The sequence below is a fragment of the Anguilla rostrata genome, chromosome 13, assembly GCF_018555375.3.
Source record: "Anguilla rostrata isolate EN2019 chromosome 13, ASM1855537v3, whole genome shotgun sequence".
NCBI lineage: Eukaryota > Metazoa > Chordata > Actinopteri > Anguilliformes > Anguillidae > Anguilla > Anguilla rostrata.
The window spans coordinates 17090988-17113786 of record NC_057945.1 but is presented as its reverse complement, the minus strand read 5'-3'; the positions used below and the strand labels follow the sequence as shown (position 1 = coordinate 17113786).

The window sequence follows — 22799 nt, the reverse complement described above, 5'->3', positions numbered from 1 at the left end:
TATCGTGCGGTATGCTTATTAAACGCAGTCCATGTGCTGAAGCTGCCTACGTGGGAAACTCAAGGCGAACCTGTGAACCGTGTTATTGCTCCGACAGTGTGATTTCATTTAGGGGGATTTTGGGGAGAAAATGGTATGGTTGAGAGCAGCGTATGAACATGGGCTCAAACAGTGGAATTAATTCTTCTCCTTTATCAACCGGCAGCACCACTGCAGTAACTGCACACTTGAGTGAACTCGGCCTGCTCCTGCAGTAACTCTCTACAGTGGACTGAGCTCACCCACTCCTGCAGCGACATCAAACATTAGAGTAGAGTCCCTCTGCTTCTGCAGTAAACTTTTACTTCTGAGTCCATTCCCTGTGCTTCTGCAGTAAGTCTGTACACTGGAGAATATTTTCTGTGCTTCTGCAGTAGCTTTCTGCTTCTACATATTATGAAAAATCATGGCATGTGATCATATGTCATCGTGTGTGTACTGGAAATGAAACACTGTGATTCAGTAGCAATTCACTTTATTAAAAGTGTTGTGACGTAACATTTGATAATACAGGAGCAATGCTGACCTGGATAATTAAGAGCACATTTTATCCACCTGCCTCATATCTTGATTCCGACTTGCATGCAATTTAAGTCTGACACACCCTCTGAATATTGACTAGATATATATAAATATTTAATATTGATGGGACATGCCCTCTGGATTTCCTCATAGGTAAAACACACCCTCCTGGTGGCCTATGCAATTCTTCGGCTCTGTCAAACATACACTCGCACGGTACATGTGATTGTTTCATTCTGGCCATAGGAAAGGAAGAATCATCATAATATGAGTACCTGCCAATCATTGTCACTAAGTCAATTGTATTTTGATGTAGCCGATGTAAAATCCAATCTGTTGGGTCAATTGTGCTTGTATTTGTATTTTTTTATTCTAGTGTTTACGAGTGGGAGCGGGTTATGCTTTTCAGGTTATAAAGTAAGCGAGAAAAACAGGCTATGCTTATATTGGAACGAGTCTGCTGGAGTTCTGTTTTAAGCATTTGCTTAAATTAGCTGCGTGAGAACTCTAAGAACAAATTCTGAAGATGGACTATTATTGTTTTATTAGCAGTGGCCTTTGGATTACGTTTTAAGAATTTATTCCTGATGCTCCCAGAAGACAGCAAGGTTACAGCTGTGGTATCATGGAAAACAATAGTCTTTAAACTGTCAAAAGTCTGGTTGTTGGGCTAGCAAGCAAGCGCTAGTTGATTGGTTAGTTAGTTAGCTAGCTATGTGCAAAACTGTTCCTTACGTGTGCCAGCGAAACCCTGATTGTATTAGGTTGGGACTGGGAATTATTCCATAGCATTCATTACGATAGCGTTTATTGGAAGGATTGTTGTGAAACAGCCTATCAAAATATCACTGGACCCTTGTGAATTTTCTGTTTCAGCTGTAGCTCTGTACACTGGAGTGAATTCTCTATTTCAGTTGTAACTCTGTACACTGGAGTAAATTCTCTGTTTGGGCAGTAACACTGTATACTCCCATTGCTCAGTCTGATGGGGTGGTGGGACTTGTTGAGAGCAGACTGAGGTCGACAGGGCTCAGGTGGCAGGGTGTGTGTGGCTGGAAGTGAAGTGCGCTTCAGAGGGAGAGTGTGAGAGAAGCTTGCACACGACACACCCCTTACGCAGCAGCTGGGGACAGAGAGACGGCCGCGGGGCTGTGATTGGTGGAACGCGCTTCTGGAGCTGCTGAGCATCTTTTGTTTCAGGCCGTGCAGAAAGGCCCCCTGGTTTATCAGTGAGGAGCGCTGAAGTGCCATGATGAACAGCCAGCCGCAGAGAGGGATCTCCGCTATCCCCAGATGGCATAATTACTGTGGCAGGAGCGCCTTCCTCTCTCTTTAGTGCTTATTGGACTGTGTCTGCAGCCGGCCTGATTGCCGCTCCTCTGCTCGGGCCTGGCTGACGCTGCTCTGTGATTGGCCGGCAGCGCGTTTGTCGTGTGGACGGCCACGCATGGTTGGGCGGGCGGGAGGTCAGGAGGGCATTGGTGAGGATCTGCTCCAGCTCGTTTCGATCAGCGTTTCTCAGCGACAGGACCCGGAGGGGTTGTTGGCCATGAGTGTGCTTTGTGTGGAGCTGGAGAGACCTTGAGGACAGTGCGAGTCAGTCAGCCAGGGCCACTGTATTCTTGCCTCTTGCGGTTACATGTGACGGGGCTGCCATGCCTAGCAGCTGCTCTGTCAAAGGAACCCCATAGAGACCTCACATATAGACCTCACAGAGCGTCCCTATAGACACCTCACAGAGACCCCATGGAGACCTCTAGAGAGAGACACTATGGAGGCATCACAGTGAACTCATAGAGACCTTACAGAGAGATCCTAGAGAGAACTCACAGAAAGAGAACTCCTAGAGACCTTACAGAAAGATCTTCTAGAGACCTTACAGAGAGATCCTGTAGAGACCTCACAGAGAGAGATCCCATAGAGACCTTATAGAGAGATCCTATAGAGACCTCACAGAGAGAGATCTCATAGAGACCTTACAGAGAGATCCTGTTGAGACCTCACAGAGAGAGATCCCATAGAGACCTTGCATAGAGATCCTATAGAGACCTCACAGAGAGAGATCCCATAGAGACCTTACAGAGAGATCCTATAGAGAGCTCACAGAGAGAGATTCCATAGAGACCTTACAGAGAGATCCTATAGAGACCTCACAGAGAGAGATCCCATAGAGACCTTACAGAGAGATCCTGTAGAGACCTCACAGAGAGAGATCCTATAGAGAGCTCAGAGAGAGAGATCCCATAGAGACCTTGTAGAGAGATCCTATAGAGACCTCACAGAGAGAGATCCCATAGAGACCTTGCAGAGAGATCCCATAGAGACCTTGTAGAGAGATCCTATAGGGACCTCACAGAGAGAGATCCCATAGAGACCTTGCAGAGAGATCCTATGGAGAGCTCACAGAGAGAGATCCCATAGAGACCTTGCAGAGAGATCCTGTAGAGAGCTCAGAGCCCAAACTCACAGAGAGAGCAGAAGTGCACAGAGGCTTCAGAGTGCGAGTCCACAGGGCGCACAGGCACTGGGAGATCCCAGAGAGGGCTCACGTGTTCAGGAGTGCGTGTGATCGCCACAGGCCCCCGCGGAGCGGAGAGGGAGCAACAGGCAGGTTATTAACGCTCTCCTCGGGGAGCCCTCTGCGGACTCATTAGGGCTCTTAATGGAGGAGGAGGCTGACATTAAAGCCTCCGCCATCACCTGCGCCGCCGTCAGGAGGAGGAGGCGAGCCCTTTGGGCGCGCGCCAGGTTCTCATTCGCAGCTCCGGTGGTTTCGCAGAAGAAAAGCCGTCGCTATTTTAGTTTGCGCGTTTTGAAACGGCTCCAAAGCCTTGCGCCTCCGGGGCTGGAAAAAGCGAGGAATCTCTCCCTGCCGCTGCCGCCACCGCCGCCAAGACGTGGGTGCGAGGGATCCCCGCCCCTGCAGCCGGGCTTCTCCGCACGTCCCCGCGCCGCTCGCTCTCACTCTCGCCGGAGGGCACGGCCCCCCGGTTTCGGTCGCGGGGTTTGTTGCTAGGCTACGGCGCCGTTGTTATTGTTATGGAATTTGAGCCGCTTCCTACGCAGGTGCGGCGGAGGGAACTCTGGAGGATCTCCCTCGTACCTGAGCCAGGTGTCGTCACCAGCTCGGCTTTCTCTTAACGCACGCCACTGCTCGCTCTGCGCTCTCTCTCCCTTCCCCCCCCGCACACACTTGCACACCTTTGCGGTGGCTGGCCGGGATTGTCAGTTGGGTAAGAGCCTTGATTTTGGCAGTGGCAGAAGTTCTGGTTGTGTTGTTTTCGGATGAGCGGTAGTGGGTCCTGCCTGCTGGAGAAGGGGCTGTTCTCTCTGTCCGGGTGTTAGCTTTGGCGGTGCTCCTGGGGTCGGGGGCGGTTTTTGTGTGTCTTCGGTTGACTGGAGTTTGGTTTCTTGCAGGAAGGGGAACCACTGGAAGGAAAGCCAGGCATTGTTGAATCACTCTAGCCTTAGTCAAGTTTAACCAAAAATATTATTGGAAATGTGAACAAGGGAGGCCCACTACCAAATGCCTCTAAGTAAAAGCTGTGTGTTTGTGTCCATGTCTGCGCATGTGTGTGTGTGTGTGTGTGCGCGTGAGAGAGAGAGAGAAACTATACACACCCTATTTTTATCTTTTTTTAAACAGAGGATTTACTGGGTCGTCGACCACATTCCTCTCTAAGATGGTACCTGAAGGGTCAGGGGGTGTTGCCATTGACAAGGCTGGTTGTAGTCAGTGCGTGAGACATGTCAAAGTTATTACCCACAATTCCCTACCGTATGCACACTAACCCGGTTTATGGGCTGTGAAATGCGAGGTATTGTGAAACGGACTTTGTCTCACCCTCCCACACTGTATCTGATATTACATCCTAGTGGAAAAGGCTGGGTGTTCGGTTGGAACTTTATTCAGTGTTGGAGGAGTTCCCTCAGAGCTCACACTCACCGAATCGAACCCAGAGTGACACAGTGAGTGACAGAAACACAAACGTGTCGTTGTCTTACTGGCTTGTGTTTTATGGCTTGTTTATTCCTACATGTATATTGTTGTTAATACTATGAGTGTTTATTTTATTATATTTGGTTGTGGTCCTAAATTGAACTGATTGGAGCGGTTACTCGTTTGTCCGTCTAATGCACCATAACTTATGTAATGGAACTTATGTCATTAAAGTAATGGCCTAGCACTGAAGCCGTTGCTATTACTGTTGCAGTTATTATTTAACCAAGTGTCTTTTTATTCTGCATGTCTTTCTGCTTTAGGTATATTTCAGCTGTAGAGAAACCACTTTTGTGTCTGTGTGTGGATTGTGGAGCATGTAGATTGGGTGTGGGGCATTGTTTCGGGGCTGTGTGTGTTTTGATGTGTTGAGGACAAGCTCTGCCCCCTCTTCTCAACAGACCACACCCACCCATTTATAGACCTGCCCCCTTTCCTCTTAAGTCTGAACGGAGGCTTCCAATTTTCAGATCTGTGAAAGTGAAAACACAGTGGAGTTAAGTCTAAGGTGAGGACTTATGAAAGTTTAGTATGCAGTGAGGTCATGTCAGAGTTTATTCCAAGGTAAGGACTTCTTAGAGTTTAGTCCGTAGTGAGGACATGTTCAAGTTTAGTATAGTGGGGACGCTTGACTTTTGCAGGTATAGTTTCTGTTCATTCTGTACAGAAACTGTGTCTTGATCCCATCTGGGTGCAGTGAAGAATCTGCATGGCCACGCTGGTGAAACTGTGAGCAGAGTGAAGTGAGCAGTGATGCTGAGCTGTGTGTCTTTGTTTTCCCAGAGTGCATCTGGAGCTGTGTACAGCAGAAGCACTGTGAGCTGAGGGAGGCTCCGCCCCTCGCCCCGCCCCTTCCGCCGTCTCCCTCTGTGACCCAGCCTCCCAGTTACCATGACATCAGAGCTGGAGAGCAGCTTGACCTCCATGGACTGGCTGCCGCAACTCACCATGCGGGCGGCCATCCAGAAGGCCGACGCCCAGAACGCCCACGGGCCGGGCGTGGCCAAGAAGAGCGCCCTGCTGGACCCCAACACCACGCTGGACCAGGAGGAGGTGCAGCAGCACAAGGACGGCAAGCCGCCCTACAGCTACGCCAGCCTCATCACCTTCGCCATCAACAGCTCCCCGAAGAAGAAGATGACCCTGAGCGAGATCTACCAGTGGATCTGCGACAACTTCCCCTACTACAGGGAGGCGGGCAGCGGCTGGAAGGTAGGGCCTGGAGCTGGGCTCCGTGCGGAGGGGGGCGGGAAGCAGGGTCGCGCTTCGGTGCGGCGGTCGGGAGCACGCTGCCGTCCGTGCGCTGGGGCCCAGTCTGGCGGCTGGGCTTAGCTCGTACCCGATCTGGAGCAGCGCGTCTGTGAACGCGGTCCAGGCCGTACGGGGAGGCGTTCTCTCTGCTCCCTGTCCGCTCGGCGTAGACTGCAGACCGTGTGCCGGTTCCTGGCGCGCCTGCAGCCCGGTCTGTATAAGCCCTGCGGGTTTGCTTCGATCGATTTTTAGAATAATTTGCGTTCGGCTCTGTTTGTTTATGGGCAGCGAGCGGTGAAAGCTCTGCCTGTGCTCTTTCTGCCACAGTGTTTACTTCGCTCGCAAACTAGTCTGATCCCGAGGTTGCATCATCCCGCTCCCCTATTGGCTCGGCATTTAAGCCTTTGCCGACGGCAGGCCAAGACTCTACATGTTAAAATGGGGGAGAGGGCTGCACGCGACGTCCTCCTGCAGCCAACCGGCTCGGCTCACGCGACGCCTCATCACCCTCAAATCTTCTAGATCAGTAGAGGGCATAACATCAGCTGCAGTTACAGATTTGGAAATATTTAAATTAATCTTGCTTTTTGAGCTCAGAGGTTTATTCTAAATTTCTTTGGGTAGTCTTGATGTTGGAGAACTGCAACATTGAAATGCATTCCTATCTGTTTATTGTGAAACCTATTAGACCGCTTTTATTATTGTATAGGTGTGCACAGATAGATATAGTTGGTTATGGTGAGCTAATGTGTGTAGGTGTGTGCCTGGGTGTGTACAGGGCCAAGGTGAAGTCTGCAGGTAATGACAGCAGAAGGAATTTTCAACCCAGCGCACGCACTCGTCTGCTCGCCATGGTTACGCCTTTGGGGGGTGGGGGCTGGAGGGGGCGGGGTGGGGGGGTGGGTATGAGGCTGACTAATCTGAACAGAGCCTCTGGCTTAATCATCTCAATAGAACTCCATTAGCCCAGGGTTTTAAGAAATATCAATAAGAGCTGTCAGACTGTGACAGCTGAAAGATTATTCAGCAAGGTTGGGAATCGCAGGAGCAGCATTGGGCTCTCAGTTTCTCAGTGTGTGAGGGCCTGTGAGAGTCTGCACATTCCTCCTCTTAAGTGTTATGGAGGGCCTTGACTGTTTCAGTGTTAAAAAAGGGCAAATTTCAAAATCTCCTGTTCAGAATTGCTGTTTTTTATGTCCACTTGTTGACTGTTTTACATTCTTCTTTCCCCGTGTAATGTCTGTTTTTGTTTTGTTTTTTTTACTGCCAACTTTAGAATGTATTTAAATTAAATGATACTACAATTGCTTTTCCATGAAAAATAGAAAGTTATGGGAGTGACTAAAACGGTGTAATTAACAAACGGATTTGCTGTCTCCCGGGGCTACGTTTTGCTTGACTCAGTCGACCAGAGCTTTGAAGAGAGCGTCTTTTCCCTCATTTTTAAATGAGAAGATCCTGTAAACACGGCGGTTACATTTCGTATGAGACCTGGGGCCTTCATTTTAAAAATCCAGTCAACTAACAGTGCCTAGAAATACAGTGGAGGAATGAGTAAATGCACTGAAAACCATTAAGTGAATACATTTTCTCAGATTTCCGCCCACTCGCTGACCAGTGCACTAATGCGCTGACTCAGTCTGTCGCTCATTCCCCATATTCACCCACTCACTCATCTATTTAGTAACTCTCACTCATTCACCTTACTCATCCATTTACTCAGAGGTCCACTCACTGAATCACTCTCATCCATTTGCTCACTCACACACTCATTATTCTTCTCCCTCACCCAGTGTGTGTTGTGTGCGTGCATGCACTTCATTTTCAGTGTAGGGTAGGTTGACTTCATTTTAAGTGTTGGGTATGTTAGCTTCATTTTAATTATAGGGTATGTTGGCTTCATTTCAAGTGTAGAGCAGGTTAGCTTCATTTTAAGTATATTGCATGCTAGCTTCATTTTAAAGTATAGTGCATGTTAGCTTCATGTGTAGTGTGTGCTTGCTTCATTGTAAGTGTGGGGTATGTTAGCTTCATTGTAAGTGTAAGGTATGTTAGCTTCATTTTAAGTGTAGGGTATGTTAGCTTCATTTTAAGTGTGGGGTATGTTAGCTTCATTTTAAGTATATTGCATGCTAGCTTCATTTTTAAGTATAGTGCATGTTAGCTTCATTTTAAGTGTGTGCATGTTAGCTTCATTTAAGTGTGGGTATGTTAGCTTCATTGTAAGTGTGGGGTATGTTAGCTTCATTTTAAGTGTAGGGTATGTTAGCTTCATTTTAAGTGTGGGGTATGTTAGCTTCATTTTAAGTGTGGGGTATGTTAGCTTCATTTTAAGTGTGGGGTATGTTAGCTTCATTTTAAGTGTGTGGTATGTTAGCTTCATTTTAAGTGTGGGGTATGTTAGCTTCATTTTAAGTGTGGGGTATGTTAGCTTCATTTTAAGTGTGTGGTATGTTAGCTTCATTTAAGTGTGGGTATGTTAGCTTTTATGTTGTCATTTTAAGTGTGGGGTATGTTAGCTTCAATTTAAGTGTGGGTATGTTAGCTTCATTTTAAGTGTGGGGTATGTTAGCTTCATTTTAAGTGTGGGGTATGTTAGCTTCATTTTAAGTGTGTGGTATGTTAGCTTCATTTTAAGTGTGGTATGTTAGCTTCATTTTAAGTGTGGGGTATGTTAGCTTCATTTTAAGTGTGGGGTATGTTAGCTTCATTTTAAGTGTGGGGTATGTTAGCTTCATTTTAAGTGTGGGGTATGTTAGCTTCATTTTAACTGTAGAGCAGGTTAGCTGGAGAGCACTCAGGCCCTCTCGTGCTTGTTGGGAGCTGCCATTTAATGTTGTCCATCAGGAGTCTTGGCCACAGGTCTGTTCCTAAGTTTATGAGCTGAATTCTGCCAGGTTCCCACTTGAGCTGCTACTAACGAGTTGAAATTTATCAGGGCCTCGTTAATCTTTGTGTTTATGCCTTGACCCCTTCTCCAGCCACCCCTGCCCCCACCCCCTGCTCACGGATATTCCCCGTCTCCGTGTCTGTGCTGTGCGCATAGCCCCTCTGTGCTAATTTAAAATGTATGGCCATTAGAGGATTACCAGGCACCCCGTCTGTACTAAAGCCCTTGTCGTGTCCTCCTAAATTCTGAGCGAGTTAAATCTCTTTATAAAATAAATGTATAATCCTGGTGCAGATCCGGCAGTAATCTGATAAAACCAGGGCAACGGCACCTCCCCAGACAGCCGCAGATCGCTCGTTGTTCCGTACTTTTACATCCCCCTCAACCTGCCCCCCTCCCCCAGATTTGGCCCTCAGTCAGTGTTTGTGCCACCTCCCTCCACTCTGCCCATCCTTCACATGGCTGACTGTGGCGTAAACTCCGAGCAGCCAGCCCTGGCCCCGCCGTGCTGGGGATGGTTGCTTTTGGCCGGTGGCTGCGGCTCTCTCATTGGCCAGCCACTGGGACTTTCTTGGTGGTGAGTCATTTGGACTGCATCTACTTCTCTTTTCTTGGGAACTGTGACTCTCCCTTGCCAATCGTCCCTCTGTTGCTCTCTCTGTTTTTCACTGACGGTGTGCTGTGACACACACACACACTCACTCTGTTTCTTGCTCTCTCTGTCAGTTACTGTGATTGTCTCTCTCAGTCTCTCTCTCCTTCTTTCTCTTTCTGGGTGTGGTGACTGCCACTCTGACTGGTCTCCCTGAGTCTCACCAGCTTGCCTCTGTGTGCAGGAGAGTAAACCAGAGCAGAGGAGGAATGTGCAACAGCCTAACTGAGAAACCTGCTCAGAGAGAAGGAGAGAGTGAGACAGGGAGAGGGAGGGGGGGGGAGAGAGAGGGCGAGCGGGCGGGCGTGCGGCCTGTCAGCTAGTCTGTGGCCCCACACCCGCTGCCGTTTGATGTCGTTACAGAATGCAAATGCCCATCACCTTTCCCCAGATCAAAAGGGTCTGAGTTAAAATTTGGGCACGGCAGCATAAGAACAGGAGCCTGAGGCGGTTTGTATGTTTTTTAAATAAGTGATTTTAGAGCGCTGATGCGTCCGCAGGGCATCATTTCCCACGGAGACCGTGTTTGGGCTCATAAATAGGCAAACGGCAGAAACCGGACCTGTGGTTTAAATGCACTGACACACGTAGCGGCACCCTGCTCCCTTATCTCCAGCCCTGAGTCCTGCGTCCCGGGGGGGGTTCAGGGGGGGCTCGCAGACCCAAAGTGTGAAATCGCTCGGCGCTCCTCTCCCGTGATATCTGCCTCTGCTCCCGACAGCCTGGTCGTCCGTATAGCGCCGTCGCCGTTTCTCACCGGAGCTGTTAGCGGAGTAGCAGATGCGGGCGCGCGTGCCCCTCCACGCGCTATGAGCTGAGATTACCACGCCGCTGGCGAGCGCCGCGCGGGTTTTATTAATGAGACGCCGGGCGGGGACGGGTGGCCGACTGCGAGGTGCAGGTTTTGCCGGGGAATGACGAGCGGCCGCTGTCCCGTTCGAATGTGTGGCTCGGGTCAGCCACGCGATCTGCCGTTCTGTGTTTGGGAGGCGACATTTGAAAGCGAACATGAAGTGACATTTCAGCCTGGCTGGTAACTGTGGGGAGGCAGTGCTGGAACTACGTACTCAGGAGCAGGGGGAGGAGTGGGGCTTTCAGGGGAACAGGTAGGGAGTAGGGGCCTCGGAAGAACAGGTGAGGAGTAGAGACTGCAGGAGGAACCGGAGAGGAATAGGAGCCACAGGAGAACAGTGGAGGTTCTCTGAAGAGCAGTCACTAATGAGGACGTGTCACTGATGAGGCGAGCACCAGATGAGAAGGTGTCTCAGGAGAGCAGCCAGTGAGGAGGTGTCTCAGGAGAGCAGCTAGTGAATAGGTGTCTCAGGAGAGCAGCCTGAGAGGAGGTGTCTCAGGAGAGCAGCCTGAGAGGAGGCGTCTCAGGAGAGCAGCTACTGAGGAGGTGTCTCAGGAGAGCGGCCAGTGAGGAGGTGTCTCAGGAGAGTAGCCAGTGAGGAGGTGTCTCAGGAGAGCAGCCAGTGAGTAGGTGTCTCAGGAGAGCAGCCAGTGAGGAGGTGTCTCAGGAGAGCAGCCAGTGAGGAGGTGTCTCAGGAGAGCAGCCAGTGAGGAGGTGTCTCAGGAGAGCAGCCAGTGAGGAGGTGTCTCAGGAGAGCAGCCAGTGAGGAGGTGTCTCAGGAGAGCAGCCAGTGAGGAGGTGTCTCAGGAGAGCAGCCAGTGAGGAGGTGTCTCAGGAGAGCAGCCAGTGAGGAGGTGTCTCAGGAGAGCAGCCAGTGAGGAGGTGTCTCAGGAGAGCAGCCAGTGAGGAGGTGTCTCAGGAGAGCAGCCAGTGAGTAGGTGTCTCAGGAGAGCAGCCAGTGAGGAGGTGTCTCAGGAGAGCAGCCAGTGAGGAGGCGTCTCAGGAGAGCAGCCAGTGAGGAGGCGTCTCAGGAGAGCAGCCAGTGAGGAGGCGTCTCAGGAGAGCAGCCAGTGAGGAGGTGTCTCAGGAGAGCAGCCAGTGAGGAGGTGTCTCAGGAGAGCAGCCAGTGAGGAGGTGTCTCAGGAGAGCAGCCAGTGAGGAGGCGTCTCAGGAGAGCAGCCAGTGAGGAGGCGTCTCAGGAGAGCAGCCTGAGAGGAGGCGTCTCAGGAGAGCAGCCAGTGAGGAGGAGTCTCAGGAGAGCAGCCAGTGAGGAGGTGTCTCAGGAGAGCGGCCAGTGAGGAGGTGTCTCAGGAGAGCGGCCAGTGAGGAGGTGTCTCAGGAGAGCGGCCAGTGAGGAGGTGTCTCAGGAGAGCAGCCAGTGAGGAGGTGTCTCAGGAGAGCAGCCAGTGAGGAGGTGTCTCAGGAGAGCAGCCAGTAGGAGGGTCTCAGGCAGAGCAGCCTTGAGGAGTGCTCAGAACGGGTGGTCAGGTTCTCAGGACCTGAGCCCCACTGCCCAGTTAGAGTGTCTAAGGAGAGCAGCCAGTGAGGAGGTGTCTCAGGAGAGCAGCCAGTGAGGAGGTGTCTCAGGAGAGCAGCCAGTGAGGAGGTGTCTCAGGAGAGCGGGGTATGGTTGGGCGCTACGCTCTACAGTCGTGTCTTTGACTGACAGCCTCGTACACAGTGGTTCAGACCTCCCTCTAACCTGGCCCCTCACTGCTCAGTTAATACAGCTAATGAACTGCAAGCCATTCGGACAACTTTAAAAAGGACCCATAAAACTGGAAATCCCATTAGCTCTCTCGGGCCCTTCTGTGGGGGAACAAAAACTAATGCATAAAACTGGAGGGGCGCATGCCGACTGGAGTCCAAAAAATGGCATTAAATCAGGAAGTCGTATTTCAGCTTCAAAATGGCCTGCTTTCATTGTTTTTCATTATATCCAAGTTGAACTCCCATGGTTCCCTATACATAAATAATGTATCATTTAATATGTTGATGGCACATTTATTTTATGTGCGAGCAGTTTAATACCACTTTCCCCAGCTGTTGTGAAGACTGCAGCATGTAAACTATTTTATATCTGCATAGCGTTCAGGCACACAGCCCAGTCACTTCCAGTGTGACGTCCACTCAGTGCTCACAGCAAATGCTTCACACAACAAACGTTCCATCCCCAAGCCTCCCAGCCCCCCCTACACCTGCCCAACTACTCTGCTCCCCTTAAGACTCAAAACCAGGCAAGAAAACAAGAGATTTTCTCATATTCTGTGCTGAATCCTTATTTGATTTGTTTCAGCCCACCCTGGCCCGTGTCCCAGACTTCGAGAGGTTTAATAATGATGTCCATAATTGAGAGTGTGGGCTGCCTTTAGTGTGCGGGAGCTGGGTGCAGAGATGAAGGCTGAGTCACCTTCTGTAGAGCCGGGGTCGGAGCGGAGTCAGAGCGCGAGGGACGCGGGCTCCCCTTCCAGCGCTTTCCGCCGCGGGCTTCTCAGGCTCGCGTTGCTTTGGGCCGGAACGAGCTCCACGGCCGGGCCAACCGAGACACGCTGGCGTGACCCTGAGGTCGGCACCTTTTCAACAGCCGCGCGCGTCTTACGACGGCAGCAGTCCTCCTCTTTGTCCGTGAATTCTATTCGACCCGGTTATTTTATGTCCCCGGAAACTGATCCAGGATCAGTCAGCCAAACCCAAGTCCCACACAGTATGTGACCAAAGAAAGAGCCCTGTCAGGCTTGTTATATACTGATTGACAGTCAGTGTTTGCGGGCAGCCTGTGTGTACTTCACCCCACAAGCCCGCATCGCACCCACAGGCTGCGCTCGAGTGAGCGAGGAGCACTGTGAGGAGGTGGCGGGAGGAGGGCCGGGTTCTCCCCGGTCCGGAGCCCTGGCGCGGCCGGCGGGCTCGTTCCGGGAGTGGAGCGTGAGCACCGAGGCACAGCGGGCGACCCCCCCCCCCCGCCGGGGCCCCGCCGGAGCCGCGCCCAGCACGCACGCGCCAGCCGCTCCGCCCGGTCAGGACCGAATGATGGACGACACGCCAGCGCTGCCATCTCCCCCTCCCCACCCCCCCGATGCCGTCAGCGGGGCTAATTGCAGGTCGCCGTGTCTCTGCCACCTCTCCAAAAATAAAATGCCGCCGTGAATATGAGATATTAAGGCCTCCGTCGTAATTGCTCATTTGTCACTGTCAGGGTTCCAAGCGCAGGAGTTTTTAATTTATTTTATTATAAATAATGCGGACCAAGAGAAGAAAAAACCTCCATCAACAAATGGCAGGCTAAACTGGGTGTGGTGACGGGTTAAGAGAGGCTGTGCAAGCAGAAGCACTTTCTCATTGTGGTGAGACACCCCCCCCCCCCCATCCCCCTGTCTGCATCCCTCCCTCTGTCCCTGCACTGTGCACACAGGGGGCACAGGGCTGGGTGTGTTAATGGGTGTGTGTGTCTGAGCTGAGTAGGCCTGGGACAGTTTATGATTTTCCCTGCATGATAACGAGCTGGGTTTTCCTTGTGTATTCAAGGTATGACTACACCAAATATGAGTGGGCAAATGTATAAAAACCTATGTATGTGCCACACAGGCATGTACAACGTGTATTGTCACAATGTAACATTTGCTGTTTTAAATTTTTATTATTTATTAATTGCCCCTTAGTTTTTGTAAGACAAGAATTTACAATTTTCTGGTTACATTTTTTTCTACATGATTAACAATTTGCTCATTTACTTGTAGTTTGGCCCATCTGTGTGTGTGTGTGTGTGTAGAGGGGTATGTATTTGTGTATATAGGAGCATACTGATGGTTTAGAGGCCTGTGGGTATATATAAGGCCTTTACATATATTAACGTAATGTTCCAACTTGGTTGTTGGATTATATTGCTAATGGCCATATTCTCTGCAATGTGCTTGACTATTCTAAATTAACTTTGATAATGAAGGAAAAAAAATGTTTCTTTTGGTCACGCCATGGGGAGCACATGCTGATTTTTTTTAAACCTGGGAGCTGTAACAGGAAGAGGAAGTGTGAAACAGCCATATTCTGAACACGGAGGACGGTGCCAGTGTGCTCACAGCCTCTGCGTTGAGTCTGAAGTCCGCTTCCCCTGCCTCACAGTTCAGAGGCACCCCTTATGGAGTGGACTGCCCCCCCCCCCATCATCTTTATTCAGACTGGTCAAAAGGTAGACAGCAGAGAAAGTAAGGGACAGAGAAGGGGCCGCAGCTGAGAAGGTCCCACAGCGGGGATCGAACACCAACCTGTGCAGGGGGAATTTGTGTAAGGCTTCCCAGTCTGCCGCCCCGCGGACTACGCCACACGTCTCCCCCCACTCAGGACACTTTGTGCTGCAGATGAGCTATTCTCCTGTCGGCGATTAAAGATATTGTTATATTCAGGCCATTACTGCTGCGGCTGTTGAATAATTCTGTTTAATTAGCCTTGATTACATTTGACCGTTAGAGTGGAACCGTCCGGGGGCCCTGGGCGTCTTTAAGGATGTTCCGCAGGGGTCGCATGGCCGTCGGTCCACCGTAATGCCTGCAGGAAGTTTGGGGAAAGGATTTTCCAGACGCCCAGAGCTGCAGTCCTGTTCAGTTGTAACCGCCACCTAATTGCCTGCTTCTTCACTAGAGACCCCCCCCCCCCATCCCCAGTAAGTGATGAGTAGTATATTTAGTGTGTTATTACGGGGGATGAAATGGGTCCGCTCCCACAGAACAAGCGCAGGGCTCTGTGAGAGCCGCGGCGGTCTCGCTCAGCAGTGTTGAGTCAGCCGGTGTTAACGCTGATTTATCACCGGCGGGGCGCGGGCTGGGGCTTCGCGGCGCGGCGCAGGGGACAGGGACGGGGCTAATTGCAGTCGAGCTTCTCTGCGAGGCTTCCAGTCAAAAAAAGTTTGGCCTCTCGGAGAGACGGGACTTCGCCCGTAACGTTTCCCGCTCTAGCGCCGTGCTCCGATTTCTATGTTTTAGCCAAAAACCAGAAAAGCGAAACCCAAACACACTGTGTGCCGTGGGCCGCGTGCGGTTCTTACCTGTGCGGGTCGGGCGGTTCCTGCACAGGGCTCTCACCTGCGTTAGGCACACTGGTGCTTTTTTAAAATTTATTGTATTTAGGGTTCTTTACTGCTATCTGATAGTTAACGAGCCGATCTGACTAACGGCCTCCAGAAAATGACTCGGGCCTGGAACCAAGAGCAGGAGAGAGAGGCTGCGGCCGGGGGATGGACAGGGACGGGACACCACCACAGGAGAGCGGGAGCGAGAGGGAGCAGACAGGGGATGGACAGGGACGGGACACCACCACAGGAGAGCGGGAGCGAGAGGGAGCAGACAGGGGATGGACAGGGACGGGACACCACCACAGGAGAGCGGGAGCGAGAGAGAGCAGGCGGGGGATGGACAGGGACGGGACACCACCACAGGAGAGCGGGAGTGAGAGGGAGCAGGCGGGGGATGGACAGGGACAGGACACCACCACAGGAGAGCGGGAGTGAGAGGGAGCAGGCGGGGGATGGACAGGGACGGGACACCACCACAGGAGAGCGGGAGTGAGAGGGAGCAGATGGGGTCAGGGCCAGAAGAGGTAGTGACAAGTGGGGGGGGAATGGACAGGACCGGGGAGGAGAGGTGGGGGGGGGGTGGGGCGGCGGGGGGGAGACGGGCGAGAGGCAGAAACGAGGAGAGAGAAGGGGACTGGATGAGCCGGACGGATGAATAGGTGAAAGGGGAAACGTTGGGGCAGTGGAAAGGAGCCGAAAGGGACATGGAGAGAGAGTTCATTTAGCAGCGTATCATCAGCCTTTTGGATCGGGGATTGCCTGCTGTTTTCCTGTGGCTTGGTGGTGAATCATTGTTGTATTTGTATACATCAAAGTAACCTTTTGATCTTCTAGCCAGCACAGTTCATTAACTATGAGCCAAACCATTCTTTGGTACATATCTGCATCTTATTTATCAGGCATATTTCATCAAAGGAATGAGGGTTGTGCAAGGTATTTTCCTAAACCATTCATTGAAGGGAGAAATTGCCATCCGACTAGACAGTCCTTTAAATTAAAGTCCAAATGGTGTAGGGTGCATCCACAACTGTAACCTTGAATGGCTTTTTTTAATCCCCCGTTCTGTCAAGGTAATCCATCTAGTTCATACTTTTAAAAAGCTTTACTACCAGTCCAAAAGCACTGGCAGTCAAGAAAAACACTAGCAGCCTGTTAACAGGAGTTTCCCCATTTCATGTTCTTTCGCAAAAACGCACTGCCTGTCGGGAGAAGTTCCCGAGTCGTTTGCATCCCCACATCACTCCGCTACTAAGCAAACAAAAACATGGTACAGCAAAAGACGACAGGTTTTTGCATGCTAATACTTTAAAAGAAGAGTAAATCCCTGGTCAGGAAAACACTGTGACAATACACGTTTTACATGTACTAATGCAAAACGCTACAGAACACAACAGTATGTACAAAATTGCACTGGATTTCCGCTAGACCACCTAGCCGCTTCATTAACACGTCAGTCAGGCTTCTTATTTCTCACGGAGCTCTACGTCTCTTCCGATACTCCCTCCGTAGCTGAATAAAATCTTCATCCTGCTTCGTTCCAAAATATATTCTTTACCTTTCACTTAATATACTCACAGTAAGGTTTTTTTTTTATTTTTTATTAGCCACTCTGGGTTTCTCCCCTCACCTGCACATTCCTTTAATGGCCTTGTTTTATTTTTATTGTCTGTTTTACTCGTTTGCTTTATGAGAATGATTTTTTTAAAAACGGAATGCGTTTTGCCTGTAGGTGCTCGGCTACTTTCAAAGCAGGCGTATGATGTGCAGGATTTCACTAACAATATCAGTGGAGCAGAAGGGCGGTTACCACGGCCTAAAATCAGACCCATACCGCGCGCGACAGGCTTTGGGGATCCCCGCTATCGCTCAAAGCAGGCGTTACCTTATTAACTTATTTTAGCGCGTTGATAACGGCTATTTATTTATTTATTGCGTATTACGCGGTCGAAAGAAGTACGAGTTTAATTTAAGAACGGAATTAACCGTTTCCCCGAGGCCTCATCTCATTTTGCAGAAAGGGCTGTAAAGTTTAATTACCACAATACTTCACACATATTATGGAATATCTTCATCAGAGATTCATAAAATCGTCCACGGCTCCCTTGTTTTGCTTTGGTTAATTAGAGGCTGGAGGAGTTCCTGTGCTTTCACCTTGGCTTTTATTGTGCTGCAGCAGCAAACTGTTCACTTTATTAGAAATACATATTTGTCTGTCCTTTCATATTAAAAGATATTAGGTGGCCACAGCAATACTTTTGGAGCCGTATCTTTTCCTTGCGTTTTGCAGAGCACAGTTTAATAAGAAGCACTTTTTTTATGGTATTCTGTTGTAGTTCCATTTTTAATGATGTTCTGTCATCCGGTTTGCTTCAAAAGAGCGTGTAGCCTATCTTCTTTCTCCCACGGAAACTCCCAGCAGCCTAAAGTAATGACGCCCACTTACTAAAATGCACTTTATGCCTTGTGTCCATTTATTATTTCTACAGAAAAACTGTATTTTTTAAAAATGAAAATCCAACAAGTGTTAGGGTTTCACTGAAGAATTTCATAACTGAATGTTTCCCAGAAATGATGAAAAAAAACCTGTAGATACTCCAAACTCAACCAAGCAGCAGTTGACCCTCAGAGCTTTTTGTCAAAATGACTTTGATTGTTTTGCAGTGGAGCTTAGCACACTTTCCTGCCGTCAAGCTAATTTTCTCAATATCTTATTTTACGTTGACCGCATTAGCTCAAAGTTACCAAACGTTAGGTTTGAAAGCCTTGTGGTTTTCGGCTCTCTGTGGTAAATATATGACCCTTTAATTGCCCGTGAGCAAGGGAACCGGGCCCACTGACAGATTGTCTTTGTTCCGGACTGGGATCCGATATGCTGCTTGCTTTCCACAGCTCAGTGGTTCCGCTCTTCAGGGACAGAATGGCATCCGAAGAATCAGAAAGATTTTTACAGGATTATAAAACGGTAACTCTCCAGGGCCGCAGGATGCGTTTGCAGCAAAGCAGTATGGGAGAATAACCGCAGGGCTGACCTCTGTCTCTCCTTTGCTCCGCAGGCTCACTCACCTGACATTTCTTACCTCTCGGGAGCGGCTAATTAGCGCCGATGCACAGAACAGTGTTGTGCGAGTTTGTCCGCTTGAGGTGCTCACCAAAACGGAGATCTTTTCCGCTTTCCTAAGAAGGGCCGCTGTGTTTTCCTGAAGAAAAACTCTTAAGTCTTAATTTCGCTACAGATTTTCAGCAGCGCGCTACAGGTGGAAGTGAATGTTTTCCAGTTTCCAGAAGGCGCATGGAATTCCCATCAGGCCACGAGCGAGTCTAGCGAAGAGAGAGCGGGAGAAAAAAAGAAGTTCCTTTTAAGGAGGAACTAATGAGGGGAAAAATAAACTTTGCTGGGTAAACTGGTGTTGCGTTTGATTTATTGTGATTTATTAAGTCTGTAATGCGGTTCAGTGCTGAAGCCTGCAGTCCGGGGCGGCGTATGAGGAGCCCACCGTTTCCCTAATGATGGTTATCCCTGAGCCCCACAATGCACTTCTCTGGCTTTATTTTATCACCTGATGGATATTCCCATTTACAGGCCTTTACTTGTTTCTGTTCTTCTGTTTGTTTTCTTAGCCACCGTTTTCCAGGAGTGTCTCTTGAACGGTGTTTTTTTCTGAGATCGGGGCTTCTTTTTTCACTTTTCCCTCTAATGGGTGCAGGTTTTTCTGGTTTCCCTGACTCCCTTTTGAATACCTCCTCTGTTCCGAGCTTCGGGACGCTCCAACTGTGAAAATGCACGCGGTCAATTACGTATCGATCGGTTGAAGCGCTGCTACGGCCTCTCAGTTCGGGAGCTGCTCCTCCTCACTGTGGAGTCCACCAGCCCGCCAGCTGTGGGTCCGGCAAGTGAGGACTGAATGACCTGAGCACACACAGGCTGTGAGGATGAGAGAGGGGGATAAGCGGAGAGGAGGTATGGGAGCTGGCAGGAGGTGGGTGGGGAGTCAGCCGGTTGAGTGGGCACTGGGGCGGATACAGGTTGTGGTGTGAAAATGAGATGCAGTCATCGCTTCCATGAGACGGCCTGAGTATCAGATTTGTTGGAATATTTACAGAACATGGATTCAATTTGACCGGGAGCCCTGCAGTTTTTGAATGAGTGAGTTACAGTGAAGGTGTGAGCAGGGGTCCTGTTGTGTCTGCAGTAAATGGCAAAACGGTTCGTTTTACTGTTTGTCTGCATGCCTGCGAGCGATTCAGCCTATGCAGGAAGAAACGGCTCCCTGGTCCCCCCAGCCCAAGATAATCAGGCCACTGCCCCCCCTCCTCCCCCATAGTGTCAGATGTCCATCCTCTGCCTTCCCCACGGAGTGGTCTGTCTTCGGCAGTGTCGTGTCTGTGCTGTGACACACTAACACACTGGCACAGTGATCACCGTAAGCAAATGGGCTCTATTTGGGCATACTCAGTCAGGATATGGGTACAGAAATCTCTGTTTGGGTCCCGCTAAAAATGTTAGGGTGGCTGCTGAGATTTGTTCCGCTTTGGATGCCGTGTTTTTCTTATGTACACAAATTAAAAATATAATTGCAATGGCATCCTTTCTCTGGTTTTATGTTCTTCAAGAGAGAGGAATACAGTCAGCCTATTTTTAAATGACAAAGTAGTATTTTCACTCTTGATTATGTGCAATATCTGTGCAGTAAACATTGGTGTAACTGTTCTATTGATATGGCATGACATAACATGACACACCAGTTAAATTTCTCCAAGAGGGATAGGAAATGAATACTGTCTAATTACAAATAAGCAAACGGTTCCATTTTCCAGAGGAAAATATCAGGTTAATGGGTCTTGTGATCAATGGGGCGCTGATATAGGAAATGACTTGGAAAAATTCCTTGACTTGTTCAGATTCCCCGTTTGAATTCCGGGCATGTGGACAGAGCTGGAGAGGAGGAATTTGAGCGTTTAGTGTGACATTTTCACAGAGGCAGGGGAGACGGTCCGGATCTGTGCGGTCTGTTGGAGGCGCATTTAAACGGAGGCATAAATGAGCCTGAGAAAGAAAACGAATGACTACAAAACGCCGGTCTATCGCCCCTTAGAACAGAGCAGCCTTTGTGCCTTTTTTCAGCGCACTGCTAATGTGTGAGTGGTCCTCACCACGTATTTAACTTACCCCATAAACTAGCGCCGCGACTTCAGGTTGAGCGCCTCTCTGAGCTCGGTGTAGCCGCCGCAGTGCGTGGGTGAGGGAGCCCACCCTGGCCAACCAGAAAACATCTGTGACTCGCGCGCCAGGAATGCAGGGGTGGGTGCGCTCAGCGCCTTATCTCCCGTTACGCCTCGGAACATTTGGGAACACGTGTAACGGTGCGCCGTACTCTTGTTTTGCTTGTCGGCGTGTCGCGTCTAGCATTCCGCCCGGGTCGCTGTCGGCGTCGACTGGCGTTGGCTTTCCCCATGGGCGTGGCTATGGATGTTGACAGACAAGCCTGTAGCCTTTCTGTCCCTGATCTGTATGGGTGCTCTCTTTTCCACTGACCCCTCTATGACTCACAAGCGTCTGTGGGCTGCACAGGCTGGTCGGGCCTTTGAAGCTCGATTGTGTGTGTGAAATCGGACCAATTTTTGGCATGTCCCTCTGTTTTCTATTTTAAGCTTTTAAAAATTGGCATGGAGACATTTTCTAATTTCTCGTGCCGGTTGTTTTTGAGATGTAGTTTATTGCTCTTGACTTTTTTTGTGCCTTTTTCTGCACCCTTAAGGATATGGTTATTTTTGATTTACACAAGATGCAGTCACAAACCTGTGACATATTAAAGCTTTAGGGGGAACATTCTTAGCCTTTGATCTTTCTTGTATGTATTCATTATTTCTGCCACTATGAATATTAGAAAGCATCCTATTCTATGAGTTTGTTAGAAGTTTTATATGCACTCGTATAGAGTATGAGCCCTGAGGTTTCAGAGCAGGATCTGTGACAAAAGTTTTAAGCTTTACTTTGCAACATTCAGGGTATGGAAAGTTTTATTTTCCCACTGAAAACAGTTTGCTGACATCATTAACGTTCGTTGTTTGCTCTCCCTCTTTCTACAGAATTCGATTCGACACAATCTGTCCCTGAACAAGTGTTTCCTTAAAGTACCTCGCTCTAAAGACGACCCTGGAAAGGTGAGCTTTTCTCCTTTGCTTATGCTACACGGCATTTTCTCCTCAAAGAGGAGACGAATAATGGCAGTTAAATAATCTGAGTGCCCAAAGGCAATGGTTACATGGTGAAACCACATAAATATATTAAACCATGGAAACTTGCACAGCTACGTATACAGAGGTCCAGCTATCTTCTTGAGAATCTTTTAGAGGCCTTCAATTTTGAAAAATACATTCAAGCACTCAAATTACCCAATTTTGACATTGGCACTTCAAAGCGCTGGACTTTTTTGTGGAGAGATTTTGGTATTCATCCCGGCAAGCTTCATATCCACAGTTACAGTTACATTTTGTTCTTATGAACTAGTCTTGGATCAGAATCTACATTCTATTGAAAGTGAGCTTTTGAGTGAGGTCTAAGGCTGATTCGGGGATATTCCAACCATTTTTATTTTGCTTTACTGGTGGTTTGCCACACTTTCATACTGTATAGCTTTATTGGGTCCTTGAATTTGTGGGAAAGAGACCTTGAAAGGTCTTGAAGAGCGCTTGAATCAGTAGCATAGCGCGAGAACCACGCTTGTGGATGCACATTGCGCGTCCTTTACCACAGGGCAATTTCAAACAGCGTTTGAACCACACATTGGAGCCCCAGGTGCGGAGACTCTGTCAGTCCTTCTGAGAAGCCGGTGCGCGGAGCTGTCTTCGTCCGCGACGGAGCTGTCTTCGTCCGCGACGGAGCTGTCTCCGTCCCCTCAGAACCACACTAATATCAGTAGACTGCAGATGCGGTGGAATTCTGGACTCTGTCTGGGTCCCCGTGAGGTTGAGGTTCGAGAACAGTGCTGCTCTACCATTCAGAGAGAGACTGAATCTACAGGTGAACGGACACAGATGGCTCCTACAGACGGACGCACGGACAAAGACTCCTGCTGCAGACCCTCAAATGCAGACTGATAAACTGTCTGCGAGACTCCATACGCCACTGGAGCCTAAATATGGGGCTGAATGCAAAAAAAAAATTCCTTAGTCTTCTGATATTAAAACTCCTGGGAACTGCTCTACAAAATACAGAATACATTTCCGAGCGGAATCGGCTCCACAAACAGGGCCAGTATGAAGCAGGCCTACCACTGGCGTGGGATGATTCTCCTCTCTCTCCTACCTGTGGAGACACTGGAAGGTTTCTCTCCTGCTCGTTCTGACATCACTGACGGTACCAAGCACCTGATGGCATTTTGACCACACTACCACCAAAGGGTATCTCCTTTCTCATGAAGATGTTCCACCTTGCCAAAACTCACTTGCCTGAGGAACAGCTCTGGAAACCATTAATTTCATGTCCTTCAGAAAAGACCTTCACGTCCGTTAGCCTCTTGAGCCCTT

The 22799-nt window shown here is 49.5% G+C and overlaps 1 protein-coding gene across 3 annotated transcripts in view; it reads left to right on the top strand.

Annotated features, from left to right (window-relative positions):
• LOC135238235 (forkhead box protein J3-like) overlaps nucleotides 1-22799 on the top strand; it is a 65678-nt gene that overhangs the window by 23691 nt on the left and 19188 nt on the right. For all 3 annotated transcript variants that reach the window (XM_064305998.1, XM_064305996.1, XM_064305997.1), the window contains exons 2-3: nucleotides 5345-5773; nucleotides 21360-21434. In XM_064305998.1, coding sequence (XP_064162068.1) covers nucleotides 5453-5773; nucleotides 21360-21434 — 396 coding nt within the window. In that variant the 5' untranslated portion in view covers nucleotides 5345-5452. The remainder of the gene's footprint in view (nucleotides 1-5344; nucleotides 5774-21359; nucleotides 21435-22799) is intronic.